Source organism: Hyperolius riggenbachi, chromosome 8, assembly GCF_040937935.1.
Source record: "Hyperolius riggenbachi isolate aHypRig1 chromosome 8, aHypRig1.pri, whole genome shotgun sequence".
NCBI lineage: Eukaryota > Metazoa > Chordata > Amphibia > Anura > Hyperoliidae > Hyperolius > Hyperolius riggenbachi.
In genome coordinates, this window is record NC_090653.1 from 48,777,577 (window position 1) to 48,794,959 (window position 17,383).

The 17,383-nt window shown below is 43.3% G+C and overlaps 1 protein-coding gene and 1 long non-coding RNA gene across 3 annotated transcripts in view; one reads left to right on the forward strand and one right to left on the reverse strand.

Moving 5' to 3' along the window:
* The window catches only part of LOC137528794 (uncharacterized), a 137,047-nt gene that overhangs the window by 57,830 nt on the left and 61,834 nt on the right, over window positions 1-17,383 (reverse strand). Inside the window, exon 5 of the long non-coding RNA XR_011023466.1 lies at window positions 235-352. This is a non-coding gene — a long non-coding RNA (uncharacterized lncRNA). The remainder of the gene's footprint in view (window positions 1-234; window positions 353-17,383) is intronic.
* VARS1 (valyl-tRNA synthetase 1) overlaps window positions 1-17,383 on the forward strand; it is a 61,500-nt gene that overhangs the window by 16,344 nt on the left and 27,773 nt on the right. For both annotated transcript variants that reach the window (XM_068250374.1, XM_068250376.1), the window contains exons 9-19: window positions 2,027-2,191; window positions 2,287-2,368; window positions 2,454-2,573; window positions 3,984-4,092; window positions 4,328-4,416; window positions 4,525-4,615; window positions 6,095-6,219; window positions 7,908-8,011; window positions 8,861-9,019; window positions 14,954-15,044; window positions 16,789-16,894. In XM_068250374.1, the coding sequence (XP_068106475.1) occupies window positions 2,027-2,191; window positions 2,287-2,368; window positions 2,454-2,573; window positions 3,984-4,092; window positions 4,328-4,416; window positions 4,525-4,615; window positions 6,095-6,219; window positions 7,908-8,011; window positions 8,861-9,019; window positions 14,954-15,044; window positions 16,789-16,894 (1,241 nt within the window). The remainder of the gene's footprint in view (window positions 1-2,026; window positions 2,192-2,286; window positions 2,369-2,453; window positions 2,574-3,983; window positions 4,093-4,327; window positions 4,417-4,524; window positions 4,616-6,094; window positions 6,220-7,907; window positions 8,012-8,860; window positions 9,020-14,953; window positions 15,045-16,788; window positions 16,895-17,383) is intronic.

Here is a 17,383-nt window from a genome sequence, read left to right on the forward strand (position 1 = left end):
AGTGTAGCTCACTGAAGAGATTTATTTTTATAATAATTTACTAAAACGGTGTAATGCTTATAGAATTGCTGTTCTCTGAGCTGGGGGGACTTGTTGTTTTGACAGATGATGCTACTTTTGGACAAAAGCTAGTAGGATTGCAATAAATAAGGGCTAAAAAAGAGTAAGGAAAAATGTTTTTGCTAAATTGTTACACCAGATTGTAATTCTGCTATTAGTGGTTAGCACTCTTACCTTGCAGCGCTGGTATAAGGTTCGAATGCCAGGTTCTAATCTAAGCCAGGGCATTATGTGCAAGGAGTTTGCATGTTGTCCAAGTTACTGCATGGGTTTCCTCCGGCACTCTGGTTACCTGCCACATCCCAAAAACATACAAATAAGTTAATAGGCTTCTCCCTAAAGTACACCCTAGACTACGATGGACATATGACTGCTAGGGATTAAATTGTGAGCATGTGACATGACTATGTATTCTGTAAAGTGTTTCGGAAGATATCAGCGCTGTATAAATCAGGGCTGTGGAGTCAGTCCAAAAATCCACTGACTCCGACTCCAACTCCGACTCCTCAGTTTAGGATTCCACCGACTCCAAATCCACGACTCCGACTCCTCTAATTTGCATATTACAATTTTGTTGATTAAAAGTATGTAACATGAAATTTGTCTCTTAACTGCCAACGCTTAGGAATTTTACAAGACAACTGAAGTGAGAAGGATATGTAGACTACTATATTTATTCCCTTTAGACTAAAACTAGTCCTTGGTAAGAGTACTTGTAAAAGGTACAAACCGGAACAAAGAACATCTATCAGGCCCTAGGCAATGTAAGTGTGGGTACATGTAAGAATGATGTGCAGGTACTCTGCAGGGGAATGAGGAGATTGTAAACAGACAACACCTCTGTGTTCAATGTGCACAACATTCTCAGTGGATTCCCTGCAGCTCTGTGGGGAGTGCATATGTAGAGTATAGTACTACTGTGTATCAAAGTAAACCTGAGACAGATGAAATTAAAGTTTTATACATACCTGGGGCTTCCTCCAGCCGCCTTCAGGATAATCAGTCCCTCGTTGTACTCCTCCACCACCTGGATCTTCTGCTATGAGTCCAGGTACTTGAGCCAGTCAGGCGTAGTGCGCATGCACACACTCCGCCGCCAGGGGCATACTACACCTGTGCAGCACTATTGCGCAGGTGCAGAATGTTCCTGGCTGTGGGAGCGGCATGCGGCCGGACAGCGCTGACTGGCTGAATTACCAGGACTCATAGCAGAAGATCCGGGTGGTGGAGGACAGCGAGGGACTGATTAGCCTGAAGGGGGCTGGAGGAAGCCCCAGGGTATGTATAAAACTTTACTTTTCATCCGTCTCAGGTACCCTTTAATTTGTAGTCACCAAACCAAATTTTAACATATCAAATTATTTGATTTCATCAGCAAAGGGAGTGCATACATTTGCATAAATCAGCATCAATGCAGAATTATTTCCATCTCGTTGACCATCTCTATTAGTGACACAGCTACACATCAGGCTTTATTCTTACAGCATAGATGTTATTTAGTATATATAAGAGATTCCTGTGTACACATCATATATACAGTCACAATCAGATATGTATATCTGACGTTAAAAATACGGGGACTGCTTTATTGAAGCAGCACAAGTAACTAATTTTGATTGGTTTATTTAATTTTTGTGGACTAAGCACAGCTATTACTGTATATATACATTATTTTTAATGACTTTTATCTGAGAAATAGAACATTTTTATCATTTTCTAGTTTAATTACAGTTACAAATTCATTAGGAGTCGGAGTCGGTGCATTTTTTTCCCGACTCCGACTCCAGGCACCCAAAATTGCCCGACTCCACGACTACGACTCCACGACTCCGACTCCGACTCCACAGCCCTGGTATAAATACTAAATAATAATTGCTGTCGTCATCATCAAGACCTGGAAATAGTAAAGGTGCAGGCATGGAATAATAAATGGTAAAGAAATAACCCATTATTCTATTCCTCCCAGGCATCGCATGCGTGGTGAGCTGACCCTGTGGAATCCAGGCTGTGACCACGCTGGAATCGCCACCCAGGTGGTGGTGGAGAAGAAGCTTTGGAGAGAGCGGGGAAAGACCAGACATGATCTGGGTAGACAAGAGTTTATAGACGAGGTGTGGAAGTGGAAGGGAGAGTAAGTAATATACGATATGAGCGAAGGACTAATAATAATTATAGCAATTCTGAGGTTGTGGCTTTCATTGTTGTGTATTTCTTGTGTTCTTTCAGGAAAGGTGACCGCATTTATCACCAGCTGAGGATTCTGGGTAGTTCACTGGATTGGGACAGAGCCTGTTTTACAATGGAACCGGTGAGGACCATCCTTCCTCTTGAGTTTCTCAGCTCATATCTCTGTAGACCATATCGTACTTACATGATTACTCTTCTTCCTCCAGAAATTGTCAAACGCCGTACAGGAAGCCTTCATTCGCCTCCACGAGGCCGGCACAATCTACCGTAGTAAAAGACTTGTAAATTGGTCCTGTACACTGAACTCTGCCATATCCGATATAGAGGTGAGAACTATTGCACCGGTTTCATCGTCGCCTCTATTCATAACATTTTGGTTTGGGATTATAGCATGCCCATTTTTTGCACGGTTCAATGTGAACAAGATGTTGGATATTTTGTGATTGATAAACATGTTACTTTGGTCAAACAAACCGCTCGCTATTATCTGTGTCAGTTGACCATCTCCTTACAGCAAGGTCTTTCATTTTATTAATGAACCTTTTTTACTTTGGCAAAAACTTGGACTCATGACAGATGCTTCTGGCCAAGCTTCTGGTTTGGTTTCTGTGTGGCTGGTAGTGTTAGCCAGTAGTGACTGAAGATACTACATTCACTACTGTATCACCACATCTACAGGGACGTTCATCAACTTAAGCAGGGTTGGAATCCCATTTCTGCATACAGTTTCAGCCGTAATTAGTGTGCCATATTTATGGGATAGCCTACAGCTGGTAGGTGGCAATAGGCCTGCCTTCGTCAAGCTAAAGTATCAGGTCCATGGTCAATTTAAAGAGGAAAGGTTATGCCTTTCTGCTAGCCTTCACCAGGATCTCTAGTTTTGGCTTAGTGTCGGAAGGAGATGGACTTAATGATTTTGTTGTTGTTGTTGTTGTTGTTGTTGTTTACTTTTCTCTCCATCTTGTAGTTTTTTGGACTGAAACCATTTGCCCTTAGAACTGACTGGTCAGTACCACATTTAGGCCCATATGCAATTTACTTTTTCTCCTGAGTTCTCCTAGGTGATATTTTTAAACTTGTCAATAAAATGCCTTTTAAGCCAGCAGAAAGCAAGAAAATACTCAAAAGAATTTTGTTAGTACTTGTTCACCCACTTTTTGGTACTTTTTAGTTGAAAAGTGCTGGAAAGTTGTTTTTTTTTTAAATCGAAGATTAAAAATTATCTCCTAGGAGAAAACTCAGGTGAAAAAGTGAATTGCATACGGCCCTTAGTCTTGATTGGCCAATCTCACCACTTCCATGTAGTATGATTGCTTGCCTACACAATCCGTTGGACCTCCTACAGCATGGAAGTAGATCCTCCGGGCAGCGGAAGTGTCAGACACGTCTTCAGCTTTTCTTGGGTTTCAGCAACATCGGCAATGTCCCCGAGAACCAGACAAGAGAAATACAGACTAGCAGCTTGTACAATTAGTTAGCTGACTTGGGGGTTGATTCACTTTGTAGGACGACATCTCGTCCTACAAAATCACTGGACCCGACAGGGTCCAGGGTGGGACAATTGGACAACTGTGAGCCAGATGTAGCCATCAAAAGAACCACATCTGGCTCCCTAGCCATAGGTTCCCTGCCCCTGCCCTAGAAAGATCTTTGTGGCAATTGCTAAATGTATTTTGGTACCTTTATGATCTGATGCTGTAGAAGCAAAGTGACTATCCCTGACTATCATTTTTTAGGTGGACAAGAAAGAGCTGACCGGTCGTACGGTACTTCCTGTGCCTGGGTATAAGGAAGGTGTTGAGTTTGGGGTGCTGGTCTCCTTCGCTTACAAAGTACAAGATACAGGTGGGACTATTTTTACTTGGTCACGTTGCCCCCCTTGCCACATATTTTAAAAGGTCTCCCTCAGTTTACTATCTTTATTTGGTCACATTGCCCCCCTTGCTTGTGTCTCCCTGGAGTTTACTATCTTTACTTTGTCACATTGCCCCCCTCCCCCCCCCCCCATTGCTTTGGTCTTCCTGAGTTTTGCGTCCTCTGAACATGAGCTCTCCTCTTACTGGTTTGTTCTCTCTGCTAGGTGAGGAGGTTGTGGTGGCCACAACTAGAGTGGAGACCATGCTGGGTGACACGGCTGTGGCTGTCCATCCACAGGATCAGCGTTATCAGGTGAGTATCGCTGGTGGACAGACCTGCAGGTCCATCAGTCTACATGTACATGCTCAGAAGTTACCAGATGGGTTTACAGTAACATTCTCTACTCTCTGATTTGTGCAGCATCTGAAGGGGAAGTCTGTTGTTCATCCGTTCGCCAACCGTCTTCTTCCAGTTGTCTTTGATGAGTTTGTGGACATGAGCTTCGGGACAGGTTAGTATTGCCTGTGGACTGGAAGGACAGAATGCCACTTACCCTTTATAGTGGATTTCCATTCCTTATAAGCGGGATTTTGGAGTCTTAAGCATGATGTATCTTAAGTCCGTAATTCATCCTCTCATGGCGAATATCAATCATTTCATGATCTCTCTTCTATTTTTTTAACTTCTTACTTTGAAATGATTTATTTTTTTCCCCTTTTTGCTAAAGTTCTTCTTTAACCTTGGAACCTGGATACTGTACATGATAACACATGTTCACTTTAAGGTCTGTTTCTCACTCCCTTTATGTTTATTTACTTTTTATCACTTCTTTATGGCCGGTTCAGATGGACAGCTGCAGGTAGCTTGTTGAGCCAACACTTAAAGAGAATCTGAAGTGAGAATAAATCTCGCTTCAGAGCTCATAGTTAGCAGGGACATGTGTGCCCCTGCTAAAACGCCGCTATCCCGCGGCTTAACGGGGGTCCCTTACCCCTCGAAATCCCCTTTGTGTAGCCGGGGATCTCTTCCGGATTGAGGCAGGGCTAACCGCCGCAGCCCTGCCCCACGCGCGTCTGTCGGCGCGTATCTCCGCCTCTCCCCCGCCCCTCTCAGTCTTCCTTCGCTGAGAGGGGCGGGGGAGAGGCGGCGATGCGCCGCTGATAGACGCGACTAGAGGCAGGGCTGCAGCCGTTAGCCCTGCCTCTAGGAGCAGCAAAATCTACGACCAATTTGGTCGTTGATTTTGCGGGGGGGGTTGGGGGTGAAGGGACCCCCGTTTAGCCGCGGGATAGCGGTGTTTTAGCAGGGGCACACGTGCCCCTGCTAACTGAGTTCTGAAGCGAGAATTATTCTCGCTTCAGTGTCTCTTTAAAGAGGACCTGAACTCTTGCACAGGACAGAAGGAAAACCTAGAGAAATGCACCCTCTATGTATTTAGAGAGTTTAGCCTGCCTAATCCCCCTCATCTGTGACTAATCACAAGTTTTAAGTTGACCTCTTCCCAGGTCACATGATTGCCATGGCAGAGATGGCAGATAAGCTCATTTGAAAGCACAAGATGTTAACAATATTTCTGCTTCCATGAATCAGGAAGTAGAAACTACAGATTTATTTTAGGATTTGTATCAGCTGTATCAAAGAATCATTTTTTTGTTTAGCGTTTATTATGCTGTTGCGTATCTTTTAGAGCAGAGAGGACATTCTGAGTTCAGGTCCGCTTTAACACTTTTCTGCTTCCAATAATCGCTTTTCAGAATAGTGTTTGGCATCTGTTCCCAGCGTTTCGTCATTGCGTTCCATTTTGAGACACTACACACAGCGAAAATGTGACCCTCTGCAACGCAGACACCAGCAATCGTCTGTAAACACATTGAGATGATCACTGCCATTCAGCAATAAACGCCGTGCACAGCCGTCGGCAGTCACCCCTCTGAATCGGCCTTTAGCGTTTTCTTACTGCTCCTCTTCCATTATTGTCCTCCCATTGCAGGAGCGGTGAAGATCACCCCGGCCCACGATCAGACTGATTACGAGGTGGGGATGCGACACTCTTTGGATTTCATCAACATCATGGATGATAACGGGCTGCTGGTCAATGTCCCTGAGCCATTCTTGGTGAGGATCGGGATTGTTACTTCGTTATTTTTGTGTGCTTATCCATTTGGGGTTATTGTTGCAAAGGGCTCCACTAAAGTGAGTAGCAGCAGATGTCTATACGGTGGACTGCAAGGCTGTAACAGGCCTCGTGCATGGAAACTCCAGAGTCTAGGCAAGAAAATGACTTGGTCCTGCTGTTCCAAGGTCATAATCCAAATGTTTTTTTTTTTTATATGTAAAGAAGAAATACTGTATATACTCAAGTATAAGCCTAGAAATTTAGGAGTGACCTACTTAATGAAAGTATAGGGGTCGACTTTTACACAAGTCATGAGGAGCAACACTGAGCACACTGAGTAACGTGTACTAATAGTGACATTCCCATTTGCAGCAATTTACCCAGTGGTAAGGGACACTTTGTTAAAGGAAATGCCAAGAAAACAAAGGTCTGAAAGTCCTGGTCACAACAATTAACAAGGAAAGGGGCAGGAGGAAATACTGGGCTGCAGGAAGGGGAGTGAATAATTGCAGCACTTGGGGGCCTGGAGGCGGTATTGGCTGCACTTAAAGGACAGGAGAGGTTAATGCTGCAATGCTCTATGCAGTGCAGTCATTAACCCCTCCTGAGCCCCAAGTGCAGCCATTAACTTTGCTGGGTAGACTTATACTTGAGTCAATACAAAATTCCAGCTTAAGAGGGTTGAATATTGGATTCGACTTATACATGAGGTTGACTTGTATTCGAGTATATACGGGTAATGCCACTCAATGCCATGCACAGTTTGTCACTGTTGCAGGAGTCGGGTCCCACCACTACTCGATCATCCACAAAGAAGTGGCCTGTTGCCTGGCACTAAATTCTTATTGTTTTATTGTCCACTCAAACCAACATAGCCAATGGAGACCAGATACATCCTTAGTCTTAGCTCTTGTGTCCAAAGCGCATTAGCAGTTTCTCCCATTCATTACACTTCATAAACTATACAAGAATTTACTGACTTTTTGCATTTTTTTGTAAAGAAAATGAATAAAAAGTGTCCTACTGTATAAAAAATAAAATACTTTGGATTGCTGGTTAGTGGTTAGCTCCACATCCCCTAGTGGCAGCCATTCCATCTGGTTCTGTGCATGCAGTAATAAAATGCACTTGAATTGGTACTTTAAAGCAGGTCTGAGATGAAAAACTAACTATAGCCATTAACTTGTCTATATATCTTATCTAAAGTTTAGATGTTTTACACAGAATATCTAGCTGCAAACAGCTTCAACAGTATATGATTATTTCTTCCTGCGATACAATGAGAGCAGCCATATTCTGCTTGTCATCATTACACAGGCAAGCTGCTCTGCATCTCCACCCCTCAGCCTGTGAAATCTCCCCTCTCGTCCTCACTCCTCCCCTCTCCGCACCCTTGCCTCTGAAATCTGTGCATGCTTCAGCAAAAGCCGTCTCCTCCCCAGGCTGAGCTCCCGTGAGCACTTGCAGCATGGGGCACAGAATGCCTAGGTGCTGGAGGAGCTGGGGGCCTGGATACATTCATTTACATGCAGCTAAGTAACAAAATTAAAGAAAGCATTTTGGGGGATGAATGCCCAATAAACTATATGTAAGGGACAAAAAAAAAAACGAAGGCAGCAAAAGATGTACATAGGCTTCTCTTGCTGTTTTTCTCAGGTTTAGAACTTAGTCTTGCTTCTTATTTCAGGGTATGAAGCGGTTCGATGCCAGAAACTCTGTCCTGGAGGCTCTGAAACAAAAGGGATTGTTTAAGGAGATAAAGGACAACCCTATGGTGGTACCCGTCTGCAGGTAACTTGTTCATTCTCTGATCTGAAAGAGAAACTCCGACCAAGAACGGAACTTTATCACAATCAGTAGCTGATACCCAATTTTACATGAGACATCTATTCCTTTTCACAAACCAGAGCATCAGGGGGCGTTGTATGACTGATAGTGTGGTGAAACGGCTCCCACAAGAAACAAGAAGAGTACGTACTCTTGGCAGTTTCCTGTCTGTGAACCTTGCTGCATTGTGGGAAATAGCTGTTTACAGCTGATTCCAACTGCCAAAAAACCATGCAGCAGCTACATCACCTGCTAACAGTAAAACTGTTAACTGGAGTTCCTCTTTAAGTATGCTCAGTATAACCCTGGATGAGTGCAGTAGGGTGGTGCGATGGTTTGTAATAAATGTGTTTGCTAGGGGAGCAGGGCTACATGCAATATATATAGATATAGGAAGTATTTATAATGCCAGAACCAGGAAATTTACTGTAAAGTGTGTATCTTGAATAATTTACTGCATCCTAAAATACATGTATGTCACTACAGTGCCCCTTTAACCCATTAGTATCTCATTTGAGATAAGTGCGCAGCTTTTGATCTCAATCGGCAGAACTCGTGCTGTACATGGAATGCTTTGATCTCTCTCTACTAGCTGAAAATACAGAAACTGAAAGCAGAAGTCCTCTATTGTCTCACACTGCCCCCTAGTGACAAGAGGCCATAAATACACATTACAGCAATACTAATTAGAAGCAAGAAAATATAATGAAAAACGTCTAAAGGGTTAATGTAATGTAACAGTGTTTCATTGTCACGATCCTTTTCATTTTGAAGACTCTAAAAATCCTTTCTTGAAATCTATTTTCCCTTTAGCCGATCTAAGGACATTGTGGAGCCTCTGTTGAAGCCTCAGTGGTACGTGCGCTGTGACGAGATGGCGAAGAGGGCGGCGGACGCTGTGCGTGACGGACAACTGCTGATCAAGCCTGAATTTCACAACAAGACCTGGTTCAGTTGGATGGACAATATCAGGTGTGCAGACACGTGATCACTCTGTTACTGGCCCATTGTGTGGCCATTTCCCAGGAACTGGCCATCAGGTGTGCAGACATGTGATCACTCTGTTACTGGCCCATTGTTTGCCCATTTCCCAGGAACTGGCCATCAGGTGTGCAGACATGTGATCTCTGTTACTGGCCCATTGTGTGGCCATTTCCCAGGAACTGGCCATCAGGTGTGCAGACATGTGATCACACTGTCACTGGCCCATTGTGTGCCCATTTCCCAGGAACTGGCCATCAGGTGTGCAGACATGTGATCACTCTGTTACTGGCCCATTGTTTGCCCATTTCCCAGGAGCTGGCCATCAGGTGTGCAGACATGTGATCACACTGTTACTGGCCCATTGTGTGGCCATTTCCCAGGAACTGGCCATCAGGTGTGCAGACATGTGATCACTCTGTCACTGGCCCATTGTGTACACATTTCCCAGGAACTGGCCATCAGGTGTGCAGACACGTGATCACTCTGTTACTGGCCCATTTTGGGCCCATTTCCCAGGAACTGGCCATCAGGTGTGCAGACATGTGATTACACTATTACTGGCCCATTGTGTGCCCATTTCCCAGGAACTGGCCATCAGGTGTGCAGACATGTGATCACTCTGTCACTGGCCCATTGTGTGCTCATTTCCCAGGAAATGTCCATCAGGTGTGCAGACATGTGATCACACTGTTACTGGCCCATTTTGGGCCCATTTCCCAGGAACTGGCCATCAGGTGTGCAGACATGTGATTACACTATTACTGGCCCATTGTGTGCCCATTTCCCAGGAACTGGCCATCAGGTGTGCAGACATGTGATCACTCTGTCACTGGCCCATTGTGTGCCCATTTCCCAGGAACTGGCCATCAGGTGTGCAGACATGTGATCACACTGTTACTGGCCCATTGTGTGCCCATTTCCCAGGAACTGGCCATCAGGTGTGCAGACATGTGATCACTCTGTTACTGGCCCATTGTGTGCCCATTTCCCAGGAACTGGCCATCAGGTGTGCAGACATGTGATCACTCTGTCACTGGCCCATTGTGTGCCCATTTCCCAGGAACTGGACATTAGGTGTGCAGACATGTGATCACTCTGTTACTGGCCCATTGTGTGCCCATTTCCCAGGAACTGGCCATCAGATGTGCAGACATGTGATCACTCTGTTACTGGCCCATTGTATGGCCATTTCCCAGGAACTGGCCATCAGGTGTGCAGACATGTGATCACACTATTACTGGCCCATTGTGTGCCCATTTCCCAGGAACTGGACATTAGGTGTGCAGACATGTGATTTCTCTGTTACTGGCCCATTGTATGGCCATTTCCCAGGAACTGGCCAGCTGGTGTGCAGACATGTGATCACTCTGTTACTGGCCCATTGCATGCCCATTTCCCAGCAACTGGCAATGTGATAGAATAGCTGGTGTATGTTGATTCTTAAATAGTCAATGGCCACAATTCACTAAGATCATACTAGTGATAAGTCCGGTGTAAACTTATCACTGTACTTCAATCAATATTTTAAGTGTTAATTTACTAAAGAGGCTTGCCTTATTAACATGTAGTGATATGATTTCACAGTGAAAGTGTTACCTTATCACTCCAGTCCTAAAATTATCACCTATTTATTCTCACATGCAGTAGATTGGGAGGGGAGAAGCACACACAGGCAGGATATGGCTCCACCCCTCCTGCCAGAAAGATTCTTGGTGTCTCTCTCTTTCTCCCTCCCTCTCTGTGTGCCTACTGTGTATATTTCTCTCTATACAGAATCCTCTTCTGCATAAACTAGTAAAAAATAAAGCAGACCGCTCAGAATGCTTCACTATACATTGCCGTCCTTAACGACAGGTCAAGCCAGGCAATGACTCCTCACACGCTTTACAGCTGCTATCACTTGCATTTCTCTCTGTGAATTAACTCTCGTCTTGAAGTTTAGCATTCTGTTATTTTTATAAGGATTGAAACCTTACCTTTAGAAATCAACCCTTAACTTAAGGACATAATCCTTATTTTAATGTTTTGCTGAGGTAAATTGCTTAGTGAATACTAAATACTTAATCACCATGGACATAACAGTAAACACAGCACAGATTTGTTATTAAAGACAGGAGAGGAGCTTAGTGAATTGTGACCAATTGCAGCATGTTAGCAGAGTGAAATTGGTCTAATCAAAAGTCTGATTTTAATTGGCTCAATTCCACAAGCTGGATACAGTTTGAATGAAATTTGCATTGAAGCCACAATCATGATTATCTCATTGGCCAACTCTACTCTTAAAGAGAATCTGTATTGTTAAAATCACACAAAAGTAAACATACCAGTGCGTTAGGGGACATCTCCTATTACCCTCTGTCACAATTTCGCCGCTCCCCGCCGCATTAAAAGTGGTTAACCACTTCACCACTGAGGGGTTTTACCCCCTGACCACCAGAGCAATTTTCACCTTTCAGCGCTCCTTCCATTCATTCGTCTATAACTTTATCATTACTTATCGCAATGAAATGAACTATATCTTGTTTTTTCCGCCACCAATTAGGCTTTCTTTAGGTGGGACAATATGCCAAGAATTATTTTTTTCTAAATGTGTTTTAATGGGAAAATAGGAAAAATGTGGGGAAAAAAAAAATTATTTTTCAGTTTTCGGCCATTATAGTTTTTAAATAATGCATGCTACTGTAATTAAAACCCATGAAATTTATGTGCCCTTTTGTCCCGGTTATAAAACCGTTTAAATTATGTCCCTATCACAATGTTTGGCGCCAATATTTCATTTGGAAATAAAGGTGCATTTTTTTCAGTTTTGCGTCCATCCCTAATTACAAGCCCATAGTTTATAAAGTAACAGTGTTATACCCTCTTGACTTAAATATTTAAAAAGTTCAGTCCCTAAGGTAACTAATTATGTATTTTTTTTAATTGTAAATTTTTGAATTTTTTTTTAATTACAAAAAAAAAAAAAAATGGGGAGTGTGGGAGGTAATGAGTTAATTTTTTGTGTAAAAGTCATTTTTTTGTATGTTAAAAATTGTGTAGGGTGTAGTTTACTATTTGGCCACAAGATGGCCACAGTAACTTTTTGCTTTATTGCGACCTCCAAGCCTCCTTCCGGAAGCTTGGAGGAAGAATAAGGAGGCTGGACACGTGAGTTTCTTCTCACAATGATCGCGCTGCCCATAGGAGAGCAGCGGGTCATTGTGGGGCTTAGATCAACGAACGGGAATGGATTTTCCCGTTCATTGATCTCCGGGCGAGCGGGCGGCGGCGGTTTTACTAGCGGCGGGCGGCGTGTTTACGAGCGGGAGCGCGGACAGCGTCGGGAACGCGGAAAGTACGTGTTTCTCCGTCCCTGGTTTTTAAAGGATGGAAAAAGGGGCGGAGAAATACGTACGCGCGGGGGTAAAGTGGTTAAAAACAGTTTTAGAAAGTTTGTTTATAAACAAACAAAATGGCCACCAAAACAGGAAGTAGGTTGATGTACAGTATGTCCACACATAGAAAATACATCCATACACAAGCAGGCTGTATACAGCCTTCCGAATCTCAAGAGATCATTTGTGTGTTTCTTTCCCCCTGCATCTCTCATGCACTGAAGTTTCAGGCTGCTCTTTTCTTCCTGCAAACAGCTTTGCCCTTGTCTGTAATTCCTCACTATGTGAAAGCCCAGCCAGCTCAGAGGACGATTTATCCAGCTTGTAAAAGATAAGAGAGAAGAGAGAAGCTGCTCTAATCTAAATAACACACAGGCAGTGTGCATAGAGGGGCCTGGAAGGGGGGGGGGGGTTCATAGCAGAACAACAACACTGAAGAACTTGGCAGCCTTCCAGACACAGGCTGACAAGTCTGACAAGAGAGAGATACATTGATTTATTACAGAGACTGTGATAGTACAAAGTGCTGCAGTAAGCCAGAACACATTAGAATAGCTTTTGGAACTTGTAGGATGATAAAAAACAGGATGCAATTTTTGTTACGGAGTCTCTTTAAAGGAATTCTGAGATGAAAATAAACTCATCATATAAACTTGTATGCACGTTGGAAAGCATACAAATGACTAGGCTGGGTTCCTTAATTTTCTTCCTTTGCTTGAAAGAGTCAACATTTAGGTATGCAAGTGACAGTTTCTCTCTAATTGGGTCCTAGTTTGACTAGTTGGGTCCTAGTCGGACTATAGAGTAAGTCTCACTAATAAGGAAATACAGCCATAAATCTTTCCTTGCAGGTAAAATATAAGAGTCAATATAGTTTATAGATTTTAGCCCTGCCATACTTCTAAGACTGTGTCATTGAGCAGAGACAATGAAACATTAAAAACTTTAAAAGTAAATCTAAACATAAAATAAAACTGGGATACTTCAAAAAGTTTTTAGGAGTAGGAGGATAGATACAATTATTTTTTTCATCAGTTTATTTTCGCCTTGCTATTTCTTTAATGCAGACTTGTACCTGTCCACTTCACATTTTGTTAAATGAACCACACTCCACAGTAAGCACTGCATGTAACTGCACGGGTAGAGACAGAAATATGGAAACGCCTGGCAAAAGACATGTAACCTTGACTAAGGGGACATGATCGACCTTTGGCATTCAGAACTGCCTGCAGTCTCCTTTGAACAGATAAATGGAGGTCCTGTACAGTTTTCAGGAGACTCTTATACCATTTTTCCTGCAAAACGTTGGCAAGTTCCGTTAATGATGATAAAGGTGGATAGTGTGCTGAAACATTCATCTCCAACACTGACCACAAGGGCTCAAAAATATTGAGGTTATGCGATTGTGGTGACCATGGCAGATGTGAAACTTAATCTTGGTGCCTAGAAAATCGGTCCTGGACAATGTGAGTTGTGTGAACAGGGATTTTGTCATCTGGATAAACAGAATCACCGTCAGGGAACAAACTTTGCACCATGGGATGGACTTGGTCACGGAACATGGTCACTTTATCTTTACCAGTGATTGGACCTTGCAGTGGTAACGGGTCTGGCAGAATACCACGATATGGCTGTCTATACCATGACTTAGCCCCCGCCATGTTTCACTCTTGGTGGCAAACAATCTGGATTGTAAAGTTGGGATGGCATTCTCCACATGGGAATTTGGCCAAAAGTTGGAAACTGGGTACAGTTGGACTCGCCTGACCAGTGGACCTTTCTCCTTTAATGGGTACAGGAGACTAAATGAGAGCATATACCATACAGTATTTTTTAATAATATGCTCACAGAAGAAAAAAAGGATGTGTGCTCAGACCAGTCAACTCCTGACTAAATACTGGCTGCCTCAAGTCATCTGACTAATTAAAATGGCAAAGCGTATGCAAATTGCATTCGCCCACCAGAATATGCAGGATCTACCTGTCCACCTAACTTCCTGCAGGAGTTGGCCCACGCAAAATTCTGCATCTCAACAGGGGCGCCGCGTGTAGGCCTCCTTGTACCCCTAAGAAATGAAGGGCAGCGCAGACACCCCCACAAAGCATCCACTGCCCGGGAGCGCTGCAACTGCCCCCCATGGGAGGGGGGAGCGAGAGAGCATAAAGTATTTTTTAATAAAAGGATTGTTACCATCAAATCTAATGAAAATATAAAAAAAAAAAAAAAAAAAATCAAGGCTTTTTTCTATAGGTGGTTGATCATTTTATCAATATTAGTCAAACCTTGATCAGGGAGGGACATTCTTTTTGTGGTTAAGCTGCCGGATAAGGGTGAATAGCATGTGTGCAAAATCAATACAGTCAACAACTTCATACATGCAATGCAAGTACTAGTGTGACCTTACTGCATGCAGGGTTTTTTTTCATTTAATTTTAAGTAGATCTGGTATCTGTTTCATAACCATGTCCAAATTTCCCTTTCTATGTGTATTTACTTCCCCCAATATCCCTGTGAGACTTTCATTCATCCTCATTCCTTCTGTTCCAGGGACTGGTGTATATCCCGGCAGCTGTGGTGGGGTCACCGGATCCCAGCCTACTTTGTTACCATTAATGACCCTTCAGTGGCCCCAGGAGAGGTAAGCTTGAATTGTGTGTGTATATGTGTTTTGGTGGTGATAAAATGTGTCTTCACATTTTCTTGTAGCAAGTTTTAATATTTTTGGGCAGTCCTCAACTTATGAAAGCCCGCCAATATGACCCACAATGTCAGGGACTCCCTGTATTATCCCCATGTCTCCTCCGCTCCCCCCCCCCTCCCATTTTTGCGCCCCTCCCTGTGTATAAATGTGAGTAGCGGCTGTGTGGTTCACCTCACACAATCAGAGTCCTTTCCTTCACTGTTCTGTTAGTGCCGGCTTCTGCTGATTGCGTCATCAGCAGACGCCGACACTTGGGGAGTCGTAACGGAGAGGTGTTTGATTGCCGCTACTTACATTTATGCATGGGTAGCGGAGGAGACATGGGGAGAGGAGTGGAGCAGGACTCAGGGAGACGGAAGGGGACACACAAGGGGAGCAAAAGAGGACACAGGGATGGAAGGGGACACACAGAGGATGTAAAGGATTACAGAAGGGGCACACAGGGTGCAAAGGAGAACACGGACACAGAAGGGGATACATGAGGGTGCAAAGGAGGACATAGGGACAGAAGGCAACACACAGGGAGAGCAAAGGAGGACACGAGGAGACCGAAGGGGGACACAGGAGGATACAATAATTGGGGGAGAACATCTACAAGATGCTCCTAGACCATGCATGCACCAGGCTTAGTATTTTTTTCCCTGTTTTTTGCCCTTTAACCTATTTTGGTTCCTGGACGTAGAAACTACGTGCACGCGCGCTCCCGGCCCGCGGTTCGTTAGCCAGGCAATCAGTGAATCGGGCTATGGTGCCCGATCACTGATTCCTCTCCCCCGCTGAAAAAGCGACAGCTTCTCTCGGAAGCTTTGCCTTTTCTGGCTGTTACCTCCCCCATGCGTCGCTCTAAGCTTGTGTTACGCTTAGAGTGACGTCATGTAAACAAACTCATGGCCGCCATCTTGCGACCAAAAAGTAATACTACAACCAAAAGTTAAAAAAAATTAAAATCCACACACATTTACATTTTAAACCTATTGTTTACATCCCACCCTCCCAAAACTACCCAAATAAAATGTTTAATATAAAAAAAAAAACCATTACAATAAAAAACAAAAAAAAACATGTAAATATTTACCTAAGGGTCTAAACTTTTTAAATATCAATGTAAAGATGATATATTTCTATATTTTTTTTATTTTAAACTTGTAAATAGTGATAGATGCAAAACGGAAAAAATGCACCTTTATTTCCGAATAAAATATTGTCGCCATGTCGAGGCATGTATTATTTTAAAACTATAATGGCTGAAAACTGAGAAATAATGATTTTTTTTCCGTTTTTTTCTTATTCTTCCTGTTAAAATGCATTTACAGTAAAGTGGCTCTTAGCAAAATGTACCCCCCAAAGAAAGCCTAATTGGTGGCCGAAAAAACAAGATATAAATTAGTTCATTGTGATAAGTAGTGATAAAGTTATAGGCTAATGAATGGGAGGTGAACATTTCTCAAGTGAAAACGAAGGAACGTGAATGGGTTAAACCTAGGTGCGTCTTATAGTCCGGAGCGTCTTATATGCTGGAAAATACAGTAAAAGGGAACAGCAGCCAAGCTAAGAAAATATATCTTGGGTTAGAGCTGTTAACTCATACTATTGTGTGTGAATGGCCCACTTTACAATTGCTACACGTGTGTGTTACAGAGGTGACATGGGTTGGTGTCTTTTTGTTTTACTCTCTACACAGGACACAGATGGCAAGTACTGGATCAGCGGTCGCTCTGCGGAGGAAGCGAGGCAAAAGGCAGCCAAACAGTTCAATGTGGCTCCCGAGAAAGTGTCACTTAAACAGGGTAAACCCTTTGGATTCGGCATTGCTGACATATTCTGTATGATTGCTGCACAACACGACAGCCTTACCAGCCTTTTGGCCAATGTTACTGTATGAACATATTTGTGCAGACCATACATGGAAATGGAGGGGTAGGGTGCAGAGGGTACTTAGGATGGTGCTACCCTGCACTGAAAAAGGTCTAACTCCATCAGATAGTGTTTTTTATATATATATATTTTTTTTTTTTTTTTTTTTTTTTACAGCCCCATACAGTAAAAAGGATTTGAGTTTCATCTCTATGTGTTAAAATATGTAGGTTTAATTTCAACTGCTTCTTCAGGCTACGACCTAGAACTAGCCCTATAACCTCATCCTTTGCTAGTTCAGAAGGTCATCAAAGGATATATGAGGAAAAATAAAGACATAAAGCTTTATTTACCCGGGGCTACTACCAGTACCAAGAAGTCTATCTGCTACAGCGCTGAAGTTTTGCTGCCCCCTCCGTAAG